Here is a 17,517-nt window from a genome sequence, read left to right as displayed (position 1 = left end):
CCCGCAACGACTGCTGCTGAAGTCTCCCAAGAAACGTGCGTTGACGCACAACCACGGAACTCATCCAGTAAGCAGCGTCGCCTTCGCTTTTCCCTCTGACTGCGTGCACGCAAGGGGGGCGATTATAGCCTTTGCGCTTCGTCAACCAAGAATGTGCCTCAGCTCGTGCGGAGGAACAGCGACGAGAAGCGGTGCAACGGTGAATCAGGCGCGGAGATGTGGCGACCACCAGGAGACGCAGAAGGGGTGAAAGAAGCCTGTTACCGAAAAGATCAGTAGCAAAGACACGTGAGACACACGGTCGAGTAGACCGAGTTTCAATCACGCAGAGCACTAGGGAGACCGCGCACACATACACACCTGGGTATCGGCACGACACGAAAACGTGGCAACTAGAGGGGCGGCACCACATGCGTGCGCATTTGCCTAGAAACGGCATGCCACGACCCACCCTGTCCTCCTACAAGGTGCGCCCCTGCTCACCAGCGTTTGTCGCCGTCGTCGATCGTGTGTTGGCATCTGCCGTTTCGTCTTTACCCGACGTCGCCTGATCCCACCTTGGGTCCACACAAATGCGGTAGGCGGCGCTCAGCTTGCCTGCCAGGAACACGTTCCCCTCCTTGGCGGCAAGGTCGAACATGCGCTCGAAGTTTTGCTGCGCCGTCCTACGTGCCTCCCCAGGCGCCAGCGGGAGCAACGCGGATGTCGACATCGACCTGGCCTCCGCCTGCTGCACACTCGTGTACGCATCAGGGAAGCTGCGATCAAGGCCAAGCACTTGCATCGCCTCCATCGCGGACATCGCACGAGGGTTCCCAAACCTTGTGGAGTCCTCCGCTGATCCCACCGCACCACGCGCCTGCTCTTCCTGGCGAAGTTTCTGACTCTCCCGCTGGTACGCAACCATAAACACTTGCAGCAGCGCAGCACTACCGGCGATCAAGAACCGCGCCAGCTGTGGAGGAATCCGGGCGACGCGCGTGGGGCGAAACAGCGCTGGCGACGACCCCCCTGCGCCAACGCAGCCGTGAAGCTGCGGCGAGTCTGCTCGAAGTGCCCCCCTCCTTGTCCCCACCGCAGCGCTTGCAGAAGCGGCGATGGCAGCGGAGCGCAGTCGAGATGTCAACGTCGTGTATGCACCGCTCGAGTGCGACGCAGAAGGGGCCGATGTCATGACAGTTGGTGTCGCGACTGTCCGCCTACCCATCCGAAGACGCCACATAGATGAAGCCGAAGAGGCGTTCCAGGGTCACCAAAAGGAGAAGGAGCGAAGAGAGGGCCTTCTCGCTTGTCTTTCCGTCGGATACGATGGCCAGCCGGCGACGAGCGGCAGATGTGATGTTCTCTGAAAATGCAATTAAAAAAGGGCAAAAAAAAAAGATAAGCGTCAAAGGCGAGCAGGAAAGAGCAACAACACCGACAGAGACGTGCCAAAGAAGGAAGCCGAAGGCGTGTGCGGCCCGAGTCTTGTCGCTCATGCGCAAGTTGCCCAAAACCCGATCCTCTGGGTGTCACTAAAATATGGTTGCGTGCACTCCCACCCCGGCCAGCAGTTCACCAGCAAAAACGTATGCGTGGTGGGATGTGTGAGCAGCGACAACAGAAAAAGAGCGAGAGGGACAAGATGGATGTATCACACGTGCGGGGAGCGAACGAAAGCAGATGCGGTGCAAAACACCTACATGCGCGGCGGCGAAACGGCCACGAGGGGCGCCTACAAAGGACGCGAGCAAAGGATAGCGGAAAAGTAGACGGGCTTAGACTTTGGGCTGCTGGAGATGGGGTGCTGTCCCGTGTGTCGTTCTACGAGACAACAGCGCGCTGTATTTGCACACACGCATAACTCAGGGGAGGGGAGGGGGGAGCATGAGATAGCCATCAGAAGAGGACTGAAACGATAGCTTTCTCGCCTCTGTCGTTACACCACGCATGTGCCGGAACCTTTTCCGCTCTTTTACACCACAACGCCATCCTCGTTGCTCGTCTCCTTGATTGCATTCTACTAATTTCGGTATTGTTACAATTTTGTTGTTGTTTTGAAAAAAAAAAACAACCTGAAGAATGAAACTTCGCTCTGTAAACGCACCAACACGAACGCACAGCGCTTGCAAACAGAGAGAGAGAGAGAGAGGGCAGCGCACCCCTCACGGATGCGCGCCCATTTCGCGTTTACTGTCGAAAAAACGCGTGTGCAAGGTGCGGATAGAAATGTAGACGCGTCATACTCGCCACACGCAAGCAGGCGTCCTTTAATCCATCACGCAGGCAACCCGTCGCCACTGATGCTCCTCAACCTAGCCTTTCCTTCTCCTACGCTCCTTGACAACGCTAAGCAAGCTCCGCCGCAAGCGAGTTCCGACGCTGCCGCTGCACCTCTTGCCACTCGGCAAACTCCTCGTCCGTCATGCGCATCAGAGGCGCGAGGGCCGATTTTTTCATGCGTAGCGGGTCGTAGTTGGCGCTGGCCAAGGATCGGTGCGCCTCCGCATAGTAGCTGCGAACGGCATCGATCGGCTGCTCCGTGCGCTTCAACAGTGAGGTGGAGACTTTGGTGTTTGCCAGAGCAGCGTCACGGATGCGGATATAGCGGCGCTCGGCGCGAATGAGGCGATGCACCAGAAGACGGTACCACTCGTGAAGGAATGGCAGGCTGCGGCGCTGACTCAGCGGCACCACGCGGAGGAAGTGGATCAGCTGCACCTCCCAGTGCCCCAACTCATCCATGGCATCGAGGAACTCGCCATGGACATCGTAACCGGGTCGAGGGGCGTAAACGCGCTCTTCCCACTCTTTCAGTCCCCGGCCGCCCGTCTTCTCCTTGTCCAAATCCACGTCGCGGCGGGTCCACACCGGGTTCTCGGGCGTCACGGCTCTCTCCGGCCACGGATCCGGCGCCATAAGCGCGTAGGCGTTCATGAAGTTCTTCGTGTACACCGGCGCAGGGGTGACGGGCCGAGCTGCACCACAAGAGGCTGAGTCCGTCGCAACATCCTCGGCAGCATCGCGGCCACACTCGCCAAAGAGCGGCAGCAGGCGGTGCAGGTGAAAGTCAGGTGGGAACGGAATGAACTTCGCGGCGTTTTCCTTTGCACTTGGCGGTTTTCGGCCGTACTCCTCCTCGTACATCCGCTCTTGCGTGCGCTTATACACAAAGTCAGAGGTTGGCTTCTCGCCCATGTCGCGCAGAAGGAGCGCGTCGTGCAGGACGTCGCCGAGGATGGCGTCCGCAGTGCGCTTGCGGCGGTTGCGGCGGCGGTTGCGGCCACTCGCCACCGCGTCCACCTCCTTCGCCAAGTTGGTATCCGGTGCCGAAGTGGCAGTGGAGTCAACGGTGGAGTCGCACGCTGGTGATGTGGCGATCGCTGCCGTCTGCGCGTCGCAGCTGCTTGCAGCATCGCAAGCCGAGAACTTCCTCTTCGCCGTCAGCGTATGCTCGACAGCCCTGAGGGGGTCCTTGTGACCGAACGCGTCCTCTTCAGAGTAGCCGGGGGTCTCGACGATCGGCTCTGTGAACCCCTCATCGGCATTCATGAACGACATAAACGGCATCGACGCGGGGTGGTGCGAGTGCCCCGTATTTACAGGGTTTCGCCTATTTTCGCCGCCCGCGCTGAACTCGCCCTTACCAGTGAACAGGGCAGAAGAAGCGGAAGCGCGCTGTGGTGGCGGTGGAGTGCTGCTGCACAGACGCGTCGTAAGAGAGAGCGGCAATGACAGGGTGCTTCGACCGACTCGCAGTTGCCTCTGGTCAGCGTTGTGGCGGCCGTGGCACACGAGTGCGCCAAAATGTCGAGCTACACGATGCATGGGATGCCGCAGGAAGGGTAATGGAGAGGTGGCACAGTCCTCTTTATCCGTCCGCTTTCTCTCTTGGAAGCTCTACGAGGAACCTGGACGGAAAACGGTGTTGTGCAGCGGCGGTGAGAGCGAGGGATAGCGAGTCCCCCACACGGAGCGACAAAACTAAAATGTGAGGGAACACAAGGAGGAAAAGAAAGAGGGGGAAGATGGCGACAAGCATGGCAGAGATGAAGCTCTCTCTGCACGTGCGAGCGTGTAACAGTTATCGACGGAGACACAGGTGGGCACACCGAGGCACGACCTGACTTTGTGTGTGTGTGTGTGTGTGTGTGTGTGTGTGTGTGTGTGTGTGTGTGTTGGAGGGTGCGGTGCACACGATATAGTGGCGGGGATGGCAGCAGATGGAATGGGAGGGAGGCAAGCGGCGACGCGTTTGGCTCTCCTTTCGACATTTTGCGGGAGAGACGCACGTAGCGTGCATGAGCGACGGGCCCGAAGAAGCACAAGAGCAAAGGAAAAGCACAGCGCATCCGAGCTCAACCGCTACTGCGTGTGTTTAGCATTCAGTGGCATGTCTGGTAGCTGTTTCTCGTCGGCCACCAGCCTTCTTTTCGGCCGTGCATGTGTCGGTGCGACGTGTACACTCGGCGCAGTCGACGCTCTGTCCGTTGTTTACGAGCCGTGCGTGCATAGGTGTGGGTGCGCCACTCTACCTGATTTTCTGAGCGTAGAAAGCAGAGTACCAAGTAGGAGTACATCTGCGTAGCAGATCAACAGCAGTAAAGCAGTGGCAGAGAGTACAAAAACACGTCTGGTGCTTCCGCGTGGGCGCGCATGAGCTTCTTTGAGGTACACCTCAGAGGGAAGAGCAGAAAAAATTTCTTGCACCGCTTACCGGGCCTGTTCGCTGAGCGTCCACCGCTGCACGTACACTTCCAGTGCCTCGCCGATATACACATCGAGCGAAATCTTCGCGCAACGTAGGGCGCGAAACGCCGCTAGTGCAGGCGGTGGCGGTAGTGCGAGTTGGTCTGCTTCTTGGTATGGGCCCACAGGGAGGCATCCCTTTGCGGAGGCGTTTGCTGGGGTGGATGCTGTAGCACTGGACGTCACCGGCTCATCAGCGGGACACGCGAGCCCGTAGCTCAAAAGAAAGAGTGCATGTTGAAGCCAATGGTTAGGCTGCTGAGGACGGGCGGGCGTTGCTGCAGTGTCCACCGTGGTTGGTGGTGCTCTTCCAGGCGCCTCCGTTACGCAACTGAGCAAAGTGCAGCCGCCAAGTCGGGTTTGACCTTGCTGGCGGCCGGCGGCGTTGGAGCACCCCAGAATGTGTTGCATGTACAGGGCCATCGCCTGTGCCCCGTCCAGCGCACGAACCGCCTGACTCAAGGCTCCATATGATTGCCCGACAGGGTTCGGTGAGGGAAGCCGGCGCGACAACGACGCAGATGGAAGCAAGGGAAAGCTGGGAGAAGCACGCACCTGTTCACGGGACGAAGGCGACAGCGTGCTCGACTGCGCCGGCGCGGGTTCCGCTCCACTCTCCTTGGCAGCGGAGCTGTGCTGCCTCCCTGAAGATGTTGGCGCCGCCGCTTCCGCTGGCGAATTGGCCGCGCCATCCCGCCTCTCCGGTGGTGATGCTGAGCGCCTGGCGGACTCCTCCTCATCGGAATCGCTGGTAGCACCCTTCTCACGGCCTGACAGCGCACCCAGCCGGTCGCGCAAGTGTAGGCGGGCGGTTGCAGCGACGTTTTCCCAAAAGGCCTGCACAAGGCGCCGCGCCGCCGCTTTGGCGCACGACGACACGGGACTGGCTGCCTCATCGACACACATGGCACCATTTACCTCCGGAGCGAGACAGCGCCACAAGTCCTGCGCAACGGCGTCCTTTGGCTGAGTGTCACCGCTCTTTATCATCGCTGCCTCGTCCATGCTGGCGGCACATCGCGCACCGCCATTACTCTCTGCCGTGGCTGCGGCGATGACGCCGCTGTAGGATTGAATAAGAGCTAGTATGCGCCGTACCACGGATTTGTTCTGCTGAACGACGCGCACCACGGTCTCCGCCAATAGTGTCTTGACCGCATCGCCATCCCCTGACGGCCCACTCATGTCGTTGAGGCAGCCGCCATTCTCGAGCAAAGACACGGTTGCCACTCCGCCCTGAGCACAGTCTTCATGCCGCAGCATGGGAGGCTGGGATGAAGAGGGCACTGTCACGGCCGAGCGTCGCGCCGGGCAGGCAGCACGTGGTTTATGCTCATCATCCCTTCCAGAATCTTGCGCTTCCCCCTCACTACTCCCCGCTCCCGATGGTGACGCGACGGCCACGGCGCCTTGCTCTTGAAGATATGCAGCGAAACGCGTGTACAGAAATGCAGCCAACGGGTTTGTGGCGCTGAGCTGCTGGTGCGATGTACGGCACTCGTTGACGGTCTCGTCGGCCGTCTCCGTGCGTGCCAGTCGCGCCAATTCAACACAAGCGAGGGCGCAACAGGACGCAGTCGACGACACCGAACTGGGCGACCGCAGCGTAGGATTCTGCGAAGCGGCGGTGGAGAGCGTTTCGCGATAAGCCGTGGTGGTCGCCGTCGCCGTGGACGCTTGTGGGGAACACCAGCGCAGCTCTGCGACATCGGCGACTTCGCAGTACATCTCAGCGGCGGACAGCGAGGACGGGGGTGCGATCTGCGGAGAATGCGAAGTCGAAGAAATATCCAGTGCACCCCGAAGCAACTTCTCTGGCTGAAATAGCGATCGACGCGCGAGCAGTGCGGTAAGCAACGTTGTCTCCTTGTCCATCGCGATCCTGCGGGAAGGGTACGCGCCAGCGCCGCCCGAAGAGTCATCGGCGCTCTCTCTCTCATTCACATGTCCAGACACGCCGAGCGGAAGAATGAGCAACGCTGGGGACTCGAGCACACCACGAAGCCACGTCACGGTTAACGCCACAACATCAGCAACACTGCCTGCCGGAGACGCTACAGGATGCGAGGTAGGAAGCACCCTGGTGGCGGCAATGTCCACGGCAAGGTCACGTGCGGCGGCGCTGAGAACCAGAAAGCCCCCAGCAGCGTCACCTGGTGCAGTGATGGCGCACGAGTCGACGGTGGGGACGCAGGGAGCCGCGACGGCAAAATCGGACAGCTCAGCCAACACTGGCCCAGTTGCAAATTCTGGGGCGACGGAGAGCGCTGCCTGAAACTCAAGCAGCCGTTGCACCTGCACCGACGACTCGCATCGAGCAGCCGAAGAAGACGGTATGCGCTCCTGGCAGCTGTGAGCACGACCCGGGTCACTCACCCGGTCGAGGGCTACGCCGGCGGCTTCGCCATCGCTCTCGATCTCCGCGGCCAGACAATCTCCTCGAGGATCATGCGTCGGCTGCAGCTGCTTCGCCTCAATGTATGCCGCGTTCACCGCTGCCCCCACCCGTGACAGAAGTGCCAGAAGAGCGCGCGGTGACAGATCCCAAATAGAGCTCTGGACCACGTTGCCCAGGCCAAGGCCCTCACTGAGCCGCAGGCACACACGCACACGCGGCCACGCCAATGGAGGCGTCCACCCCAGTCGCACCCACAGGCCCCACAGCTCCTCTATAGGCCACACCCGCTCACTCCCGCGAACACCTGAGTCGTCCTCGCTGCGCCCCTCAAGGGCGCTATCCTTGAAGAGGGCCTCGGTGGGGCTGCGCAGCACCGCGGCTGCTCCGGAGCTGCTCGTGACGACGGTTCCAGAAAGTGACCCGAACGACGCGACCCACTTTCCTGCCTCCTCCTCTATCGAGTGCCGCACAAGCGCGTCCTCGGCCAGTACGCACCGCCGCAGCGCACTGTAGAAGGCGTGATAAGCCGTTGCACTCCTTGTCCACTTGCCCAGATGTGGACTGACAAAGCCGTTTGTGATGTCAAAGTCAGCGGCGCAGCACCACTCAGAGAAGTAACAGCTGCGAAGCAGGAAGTCGCGCTCCAGTATCCGAAGTCGCAGAGCAGATACCTCCGGTGCCGCAGGGTCGGCGCCTCCGCGGTTGCAGCGGCAAGAGTGCAGAAACACGGCGGCCGGCAACAAAGGTGTCGCGTGTGCGGCCAGCCGCTGACGCCCCTCTGCCTCATCTTGTCGCCCCGCCGTGCTGTCACGGAGCCTCTTGCGCGACCGAAGAGCGGCCGCCTGGCACATGGTAGAAGACGACGGGTCGGTTGAATGCGCGCCGTCATCTACAGCGAGGCGAAGCATGTGGGATGGGGGGTGGCGCGCTAGGCGGACGACTTGCACGCTGTCACCCTCGGCGGCGGCACAATCAGCGGAGTTGCGGTGATATTCGTCCTGCACAAGCAGCGGAAACGCGGAGAGACCCAGAGCTGCACTGTGCAAGGGCTCTTCGCTGTCGCGCTCCGCAGTCAGCAGGGGTATCACCCATACCTCCGTGAGCGTCAGTGGAAACGCTGTGGCGCCGGCGTCCGTCCTGAACGGACAAGTGCGTGTGGCAGTCGCAAAGCGCTGTTGCAGCAGGCGCCATAGGCCCTGCGACGCCTCAGCTCCCCTCTCACCTTTCATGGCGTTGACGTTGCTTAGGTGTGCAGCGAGGGATGCTGTCTGCTCCTTTGGGGCACCGCCGTGCCCAACGCGCGTCACCCTCGGCCTCCTCGAGGCACGCTCTGACTTCCCTGCTGTCTTCGTCGCGGCTGCTTCTGCGGGCTGCGGCGGTGCAGTCTGTGTAGGCCCTGCCGCATGGTGTGTCCGGGAGCTCGCCAGGTAGACGCCGCCAACGTCGATGCACAGCAGATGATGCCCTGCAGGGGGAGAGACATCTGCGGCGACGCCGCGACGTGCAGCGCAGACCAGAGAGCGACTGAAATCAAAGTCGGCAAACTCGGCACCTGCAGTAGTGTGTGGAACGTGCGTCCACATTAGGGACGAGTGTTCAGTGCTCTCAGCACTAGAAACTCTGTCAACGTGTTGATCGCAAGAAAGCGACTCGTCCACAGCTTCTGTTGCCGCCGCACTGGCGCGCGCCCTCAAAGTCGCGTCGTTGGCCTGCCTATCGCGAGTTGCAGGGCCGCTGGTGCATGAGACACCTGCATGCAGGTGAGGTAAGCGCGCCAGGCTCAGCAGGCGCTGCCATTGCCGCATCTCGCGCGCCGCCGCCTCATACCGAGCGGCCGAGAAACGGCTCGGCGAGTCTGGCATGGCAGCCAAGCTACATGAACCTGAAACGGAAGCAAACACCCACGCGGCATCACTGAGTACACCTCGAGTGGCACCCGCTGCTGCACTTGTCTGATCAGCAGCTCCTCCGTCTTCTCTGTGAAGCTCGTCAGCGTAGTTCGTCGATGTTGCCCGCCCCGCCACAGCGGCGACAGCGCGACGCAGCGCTGCAACGTCAGCGGCAACTGCGAAGACCAGCATGCACACCGGACGGCCGCCCTGATCTGTGCGCATTTGGTAGCCAAGACACACGCAATCGTAGCGTACATATATATATATATATATAGCTTCTGCTCTCGCCCTCCACGCACGCGCAAGCCAGAGGTGAAAAGGGAAGGTGCCGCCTATCTCGTTGTATCACGTTTGCTGGGTGTAGTGCAGCAGCGACGCGTACACGTGCCTCGCGGTCGACGTGAAGGAACTGTTGCGGCAGTCGCGTAACAGAGGGTACGGGCAAAGTGAGGGCGGGGTGGTGAAAAAGAGAAAAGAGGGGTACCGAAGAGAGGTGGTTGTGCAATGCGGCGGGAGACGGAGTGTGCTACGAAGCATGTGAGTCCTTCTTGCTCGCAGCGCCGCCCACGAATGATGGCAGCAAGACGCACTTAAAAAGCCCTGAAAGCAATGCACTCCAGTGCGCCCTCGAGCCGTCGTGATCTTGCGCATCCTTTGTCCTCACTCCTCCTCCACTCGATGATTAGTGGTGTGCTTTACCGGAGATGTGAACCCTCGCAGAGAAAGAGGGAGCAACGAAGACCACAGCTCGCCGAAGTCAGCGCGCACGCCGCCCCTCACTAAGCAACGAGAGCCCCCGCCTTCTCGGTCTGCTCTTCCACATTGGCCCCCTCCCTCCTTCCAGCTGGGCGGCGGGCGAAGGATGGGGAGAAGGGGGGAGGCGCACACGCACGTGTTAGGGTGCGTTTTGGCAAGTCGGCGAGCAGCTTGGGAAGCAGCCCAAACAGGTCCGCATGCGAATGTGTGAGTGTGTGCATGTGCTGGGGAAAGAAGCGAGAGAGGCTTCAGCTCACCTGTGTGAAGCGCACCGCCAGCTTCGCCATCTCGCGTGGCCCTCCACCTCCCACCCACCCATGCCAAGCCAGAGGGAGAACCCGTACACTCGGACCGCCTGTCAAAAAAATGGTTGAAGGCGCATTATGCGCCATTTCCACCGCGCGCTGGCCGCTGGCAAAAGCGGTGTGCGGATCCACGCTGTCACGGCACCGTTGCCCATCTGCATGTCGCTGTCCAGTTTGTGGATCATCCAGCGCGAGAGGTGCGGCAGCCTCACCTTGCCAAACCCTTCACGCATGTACGCCGGAATGTGATCGGTGCCGCGTTCACGGTACTTGAAGTAGCCCCACGTATCCCACGCGTGCCCCTCGCAGTAGCTGTCCGGCACCCCAAAGTACACGTATTCGCGCACCGAGCCTTGCTGTCGGATTTGCGCTGTCGGATCGCTGTTCATGATCATGTCGGAGAAGAGCACGATGCTCGGTTCGTACTTCTCCAGTGCTGCCTGATTCTTCATCTTGATGATCGGGTTCGGCTTGAATTCAGCCTGCTTGCTCTGCGGAATCACCATCAGGTAGGGGTTCGTGTTGGGGTTCTCGTGCGTGTGAATGACCGGGACCGGCAGCTTCTTGGTTGCGTTCAGCAGTGCGCCAAACTTGCCCGTACGCGCGCCAAGGAACAGGATTGGTGCGTTTTTCGCCTTCGCCTCGGTAATCAAGGCGTGTCGTTCGGCCAGGTAGCCAGCCACGCTGTCAACGAGCTCTCGCGTGTACACCATCGACTGTGCCGTGACCATGCACAGATACGCGAGGGTGTTGAAGGGCTGGTAGTAGTTCCAGAATAGGCAGTACCACTCCTCAAAGGTCAGCGACGCCTCCTTCTCCACGTTGCAGCGATCCAGCGGGAGACGCGAGATGTCCTCAAGCGACGAGAACATGCCCTGCCGCCACCACAGCGGCTTGGGCATCCCGAGCGACTTCAAAAGTGTGTCGTACTTTGGCGCGTAGTTCGGGTAGAAGCAGCGCTCGATTTCGGCGTAGTCGATGTTCTTGGCCTTCAGAAAGTTGTTCCCGAGGAACTCGGCGTACAGCATCGCGATCGCTTGCAAGTGGCCGTCCTTGTCACGCTTATCGGCCACTTGGAGACGCTCGCGCAGGTTGTCGAAGCGGCTGGCCTCGAACTTCGGGTTAATGCCGCCGGTGAGCTGGGTGAACTTCGCCGCTGCAGTTTTGCTGTGGAACCGGTTCACCGGAGGCACCTCAAACGTGTAGCCGTTGAGCGTGCCAACTTTGCTGTAGATGTTGCTCGCCTCCTCGGAGGTGTACTGGATGCCAAGCATGGTCGGTGTGCCGAACGTGTTCTTGGCCCCTCGGGTAGAGCTATCCCGCTCTCGCAGCTGCTGCCGCTGTTGCCGGCGTCGGCTGCTGCTGCTACCCGCAGCATCGCCACTTGTGCTCCCTTCCGGTTTCTCCGCTGCCTCGTCGGCATGACGGCTTTTGTCGCATGTACCGAACATGCTGCCGCTGTCCGTTTGTTTGTTTTCGCGCCCGTTTGTAGTGCGCGTGGGCGTGCCGATCGATTTCCCCGAATCCCCCCTGTGCCTTCTTTCGTGCCAGGGCCGTTGGCTATGTGTGCGCTCGCGAAGCTCTTCGCCGTCACGTGCGGTGCCTGTTCCTGCGTGCGTATGTGTGGAGCGGGGAGGGGTATTCACCAAAGTGCCGACGCCTCCAAACCTGAGCACGGGTAGCGCGCAGAAAGACGGAGACACGGATGGTGCGTGAGCGCTATGCAATGATTTGCAGGCAGCGACGCACACAGAGAGTGCCGGGGTTAGCGGATGAGACTGCATGTGGTGAATGCGAGCAGGAGAATTATCGAAGGGGAGAGGTGCAAGAAGACGCAATACAGAAAGCAACATCACGGAAGACACGCACGCGCATCAATCGCACCCGCGACTCCTCCCCGATCTCACGGTATGGTCGTGGTAGGCGCTCTTTGGAGAGCACGAGGCTCGTGAGGGCCTGTACGCCTGGAAGCTGGCCTCGCCCCTTCGCTGCCTTTCTGCATTACCTCTGAGAGGCCAAGAGCGTAGAGCACGACGCGGCCTGCAGACTTTACCTGTCGGTGAAACAGCAAGATCTGCTGCTGCAGCTGGCGTGCCTCTCGCTTTCGCAGTGCGTATGTGTGTGTGTTTGTGTGTCTGTCTGTCTGTGGGTGCATGCTGCGACTCCGTTATGTTAGGATACTCTTCGAGAACCCGCGGTGTAATCAAATGATGGGGCCGGGGAAAAGCCGGGAGGGAAGGAAGCAAAGAGAAGGGAAGGGAAGGAGGGAAAACAGAAGCCACCCGCAGTTGCCCATATTCCATCTCTCTTGCCTGCGCTGTCTCCTACCCCTGTCTCGCTGCCCCTCCCCCCTCCCTTCCCGCCCCCGCCTCAAAGCCACCTCACCATCACCACCACTACAGCAACGACGACATGAATTAAACATGAATGTGTACTGGTAATGTTCAGAAGCGGACACACATAGCGACAACGACAACGGCAACGGCAACGACTTATACACAGGAAGACGTCAGGGTGAGCTGGAAGGGCAGAGATAGAACCGTGCAGCGCCCACGACTATTTACGAGCCGCCATGTCTGGTTGTCTTCTCCGTTGTGTTTCCTCTCTCCCTCGCTCCTTCGTGCACAACGACTTTTGTCGCTTTAATGCCCTCACCAGCAAGCCTGGCTCCATACGGAAGGGAAGGGGACGGAGAGACGAAAAGGGAAGAGCGAAAAGAGAGCACGAGTGCGCGCGTGTGGGGGTGTGTGAGTGAGCGACGTAACAACCAAAAAAGGGAGGGAGAAAAGGGGGAAAGAACAAAAACACCCACAACTCCCTCGTGCCCACATACATGCACACACCGAAGGCAGCAACAGCAAAGCCTCAATCATCATCTTGTCTGGTACTCCACGCCAAAAACTACACAAAGGCGGAAAGGGAAACGGAAACAAAAAAAAGCAAAGGAAAGGGGCACGCAACAGAAGACAGCCTTAGCTCAACACGTGACCACTACCCACGCCGACACAGACACATATACGCGTGCAGACGCGAGAGAGAGAGAGAGGGGGAGGAGGGGGGAAGAGAACAAAGAGTAAATGCCCAGGGTCGCGCCAGTCAAGACCAACAGGAAAAGCGAAACGAAAGGGGGGGGGCGGCGGCACACGGGGTAGGGGGTCGAGTATGAAAAGAGGTCCACATACCCCAGCCCTTGAAAGTGAGTCGCTCAAGAGTCACCGCTCTCTTTGCGTGTCGTTTGCGCCTCCTTCGCACCCCGAAGGGCTCTACCCTTTTGAGGCCGACGCGTCGGCCCACTCTCACTCTCGCGCACATCTAAATGTCATAGCTGAACGTTGGCACATGTGCAGCAGAGTCGCTGCTGCGGTCGCTATCATCGTCGTCCTCGCTTTCCGACTTACTTTCCACTGCCGGAGAGGGCGCTTCCGTGAGTGCGACGGCTGCCACGTCGCTATGCTCCGCCGCACCAGTCGCCACGCCGACTGTCGCCAAGGGGGCCGCTGCGGCTGCCGCCGTTGCTGTTGGCTGCAACACGGAGAGGCCGTTGTTGCTGTGGATAAGCACCGACTGCAGCACCGGCGGCGGCAGCTCCGCGCCGTGAGCAAGCTTGCAGTACGGCGTACCAGGTGAGAACTCCGCGATGCCGCGTCGCTGCGCCGTGTAAGAAGGTGAGCCCTTCAGTCGGCTCACGAGCAGCTTCAGGCCGTGCTGCAGCACTGTAGGGATGAGGTAGGGCGTCTTCATGGCACTCTCCGGTAGTCCAAAGTCACTGTTGGCGCTCTTCAGCACGGCACTGAGCTTCTCGCTCTCATTCGCCTTCACGCGTTCCTCCACCTGCAGCTGCATGCACCGCATCTGGGCGCACTGGATGCGGCGCAGCTGCAGAATCTGCTGTGCGGTGAGGGTGTCGCACTGAAAGGTGCGGCGCACACCAGAGTGACTGACGGCCATCAGGAACGATGGGGTGGCGCCGCTGTCCTGCACCGAGTAGTGGAGCTTGTAAGAGAAGACGAGCAGCACCAGCGCGAACAGGTCTGGCTCCACCTGCGAGGCGAACACGGCGAGCACTTTGCGCTGAATTGTCTGTAGCGAAAGCGGCACGCTAATCTTGGTGCGGTCCCACGGGCACACGGTCGGCACAGACTCGTCCTTGAGACACTTGAGCGGAAAGAACATACCGTGCCCCACAAAGCCCTTCCTCTGCGCGACAGGGCCGTCCAGCTGCACCTGAATCGCCAGCTCTGTGTGCGATGCCACGAGCATGAGCACAAGGAGCTCAGCATTCTGGTTAAACTGGGCATTGAGTACGTCGATATCCGTGACGTCCGGGAACGGCAGCACCGAGCTCACCTGCTCCTTCATCTGCGAGAACAAATTCAGTGTATCAACGACGCGGGTGCGACTCAGACTGCGCTCCTGGCACCACTCCTCCTGCGCCTCCTCGGACAGCCCGTCGCGCTGCATGCTCATGTACTCGAGGATAACCTCCATGGAGCAGATCAAATCACTCTGCAGCGAGCCGTGGTAGCGCTGCATAACGTTCGACACGTGACGCACCATCGCCACGCGCTCCATGCGGTCGCTGACGGTGTACGGCACGTGGAACGGCGACTTGGAAGACTCAATGGCGGCCGCCAGCATGCTCAGCGTCGGGGTTCCGTACAGTAGGCCGAAGAAGACGTTTGTGGCAGCCGCGACCGACACCGGCGAGCGGGCCGCGATGACGCCCCGCAGGGTCATGAAGTAGCACTGCTGGAAAGCCTCTGCGTCGGCCTCTGGAATCGCGGCCTCGACAGAGTCCTCTTCGTCTCCGTAGCCCTTGCCGCCGACCTCGTCACTGCTGCCGGGGCCCTCTGCCGCCTCTTTTGTAGCCGGGGAGTTCTTTGCCGCATCGGCAGGAGCAGTAGAAAGGGCCGCCGGGGCCGCCGCGAGCGCCTCCTCGATCAGGGCATTCCAGGGCGAGTCCATGACGTGCGTCGTGCGCTGGCGGTCAAGCGACACCCGCTCCGCGTCCGCCATGGGGTCGTCCTTGCGAATGATATGACCGCCATCCTGTAGCAGGTGAAGGCTGTAGGCAAGAGCGCCGCGCTCTGGCTTCTCGTTGCACAACTGGAAGAAGGCGAACGGCTTTTGCGTGATGAGCAGGGAGTGAAGGACGAGCTCAGTGAGGACGGCGTTCTTGATGCGATTATCGGATTCGCGCAGCGCCTTGTGGTGGTCGCGGCTGAGCAGACTGAAGTAGAAGCCCTGCTGCACACGGCCAACACGGCCGCGGCGCTGCTGCGCGTTCGACGTCGTCTCCCACAGTAGCCGAAGTGGCGGGAAAGCATAGCTTGTCTTCTCCTTCTCCGAGACCTGCGGTCGCTTGCCTGTCCCGGAGTCGATCACAAACACCACGTCCGGCAGCGTCAAGCTCACCTCGGCGATGTCTGTGGCGACGTAGACCTTCTTGCGGGTTACGGCTGGCCGCGCGAGGGCCTCCTGGATCAGGGACAGCTCGACGTCGCGGTACCACGCGATCGGCTCCAGTGACTCCTCCAGGCTCTCGCGAATCCATGTCGTCATCAGCTCCACTTGCGTACGACCAGGCATGAACACAAGCACGCTGTCCTGCGTCGCCGTGTTCTTGGCCAAGTACTCAAGCAGCTGTTTGCACACGAGAATGATCTGATGCATCTGCTCCGATGTTACCATGTTGTTGCTATCCTGCGGCAAAATCGGTGCAGTGCGGATGCCGGTGAGGCGTTGCAGGTCCTCGATGAAGTACTCCTGCACAGGGTACATGATAGGGGAACGGGCGTAGGTGCCAACCGTAAGGCCGTCAAAGAAGCTCTGCCACTCCTCCACCTGCGCCGTCGCGCTGCACAGGACAAGCTTAAAGGCACCTGGGTGTTTATGCAGCCACAGCTTCAGCATCAGCAGAATGACCTCCACATCCGGTGTGCGCTCGTGAAACTCGTCGACAATGATGTAGGAAAACGGCAGCTTTTCCTTGAACTCGTGCCACAGAAAGTAGATGAAGAGGGAGTAGGTTGTAACGTACATTATCTTCGTCTCACCAAGGTCGCCGATATGCTCTCCGCGCACCGAGTAGCCTACCTCTTCACCGAGCTCCGCGTCAAGCACCTCGGCGACGCGCTGGGCAAGGTTGATCGCAGCGGTACGGCGCGGCTGCGCGTTCACGACGAGTGCATCCGGGTGCGCCTTGTGCAGGGCCATTGGGATACGGGTGCTCTTGCCCGTACCGGTATCCGTGACGACAAACGTGACGTCGTGAGTCTCAATCAGGGACAGGCACAGCTCCTCATCTAGCGTGCCAATCGTGCCCATCTTCGTCGCCTGCTGCGCCCGCAAGTCATCCCCGATGTTCTCGTTGTCGTTCTGCTGCGCGTACTCATCCTGGAAGCGCTTCGCAACGACCGGATCGATGTCGGCAACATGAGCGAGGGGAGTCGCTTTGATCTGCTGTGGCGGCGCCGATGGCAGATGACGCTGCTGGTGGCACGGTGGCGGTAATTGGCGGTTGTTCATCCTCTGTGCTCGGTTGCCCCTGCCGTAGCGGTCTTGTTCACGCTGCACTGCCACACGCGGCGGCAATGCGGCGTAGTAGTTCAGCCGTGCCTGTGGCTGCTGCATGAGCTGCTGCAGCTTCTTTATGGGCGAGTCGGCGGAGCTCGCAGCCGCAGCGGGCGTGGGTGTCGCGGCAGCAGCCACTGTCGCAGTTGACGGTGGTGGTGGATACGGCGCTATGCGAGCGTGAATGCTCATCTGCTGCAGTGCTAAGCAGATATCCGCGGGTCGGGATGCGGCGGCAGAAGCAGAATCAGGAGCGCCGGCTGGCGCAGCAGCGGGAATCGGGGTGACAGTCGGGGTTGTCGTAGCGGGTGTATCGACAACGGGTGCCGCGGCGACAGCAGGCAGTGGTGAGGTTGGTGTCGGCCGAAACGACGATGCCGTGTTGGCTAACATGGGAGCCGGAGGGGGCACTGATGATCGCGCGGAGGCGGTCTGCTGTGAAAGAGGCTGCGGCAGCGGATACGGAAGGCGCTGAGAATGCGAACTCTGCTGCTGCCGCAGCAGCGGAGGCGACAAGAGCGACCCGGGAGCTTTGGGGGATGGGGCACTGAAGGGAGCCGCAGCCGACGGGGGCGGTGTACCTGATGACTGGCTGAGAGGAGCCGGCATCCCAGGAAGCTGGGACCGCGGTACCGGAGGAGGTATACCGGCGTGCGGTTGTGGCTGCGGAAGAGGAGCCGCAGCGACAGGTGCTGCTGGCTCTGCGGCCTCGTTAAAAGCCCCGCGACTCGACACGGGTGCCACCGGTGAATGTTGAGAGAGGGGCTGAGAAGTAGGCAGCCTGCCTTGCGACTTCGCGACGCCTGCGGAGAACGGCACTGGCGGTCGATTCTGCATCCGCATGAAGGCGGAGGCCGGTTGGGTC

General features: G+C 60.6%; 5 protein-coding genes across 5 annotated transcripts; all 5 read right to left on the bottom strand.

Annotated features, from left to right (window-relative positions):
* Positions 1-460: 460 nt before the first annotated feature.
* LMJF_35_2310 (conserved hypothetical protein) lies at positions 461-1,207 on the bottom strand (the record flags this gene model as incomplete). The annotated part of the gene is made up of 1 exon (XM_003722577.1): positions 461-1,207. One exon carries the CDS (start codon positions 1,205-1,207, stop codon positions 461-463), a length of 747 nt encoding a protein of 248 aa, XP_003722625.1.
* Positions 1,208-2,328: 1,121 nt separating this feature from the next.
* Positions 2,329-3,549, bottom strand: LMJF_35_2300 (conserved hypothetical protein; the record flags this gene model as incomplete). The annotated part of the gene is made up of 1 exon (XM_003722576.1): positions 2,329-3,549. The coding sequence occupies one exon, from the start codon at positions 3,547-3,549 to the stop codon at positions 2,329-2,331; it is 1,221 nt and encodes a 406-aa protein (XP_003722624.1).
* Positions 3,550-4,692: 1,143 nt separating this feature from the next.
* LMJF_35_2290 (conserved hypothetical protein) lies at positions 4,693-9,207 on the bottom strand (the record flags this gene model as incomplete). The annotated part of the gene is made up of 1 exon (XM_003722575.1): positions 4,693-9,207. One exon carries the CDS (start codon positions 9,205-9,207, stop codon positions 4,693-4,695), a length of 4,515 nt encoding a protein of 1,504 aa, XP_003722623.1.
* A 925-nt stretch (positions 9,208-10,132) lies between these two features.
* LMJF_35_2280 (conserved hypothetical protein) lies at positions 10,133-11,530 on the bottom strand (the record flags this gene model as incomplete). Its single annotated transcript, XM_003722574.1, has 1 exon — positions 10,133-11,530. The coding sequence occupies one exon, from the start codon at positions 11,528-11,530 to the stop codon at positions 10,133-10,135; it is 1,398 nt and encodes a 465-aa protein (XP_003722622.1).
* Positions 11,531-13,391: 1,861 nt separating this feature from the next.
* Positions 13,392-16,844, bottom strand: LMJF_35_2270 (ATP-dependent RNA helicase-like protein; the record flags this gene model as incomplete). The annotated part of the gene is made up of 1 exon (XM_003722573.1): positions 13,392-16,844. The coding sequence occupies one exon, from the start codon at positions 16,842-16,844 to the stop codon at positions 13,392-13,394; it is 3,453 nt and encodes a 1,150-aa protein (XP_003722621.1).
* Positions 16,845-17,517: the final 673 nt, after the last annotated feature.

This window comes from Leishmania major, chromosome 35, assembly GCF_000002725.2.
Source record: "Leishmania major strain Friedlin complete genome, chromosome 35".
NCBI lineage: Eukaryota > Euglenozoa > Kinetoplastea > Trypanosomatida > Trypanosomatidae > Leishmania > Leishmania major.
Note: the sequence above shows the minus strand (reverse complement) of the source record. Positions and strands in the feature narration are given on the sequence as shown.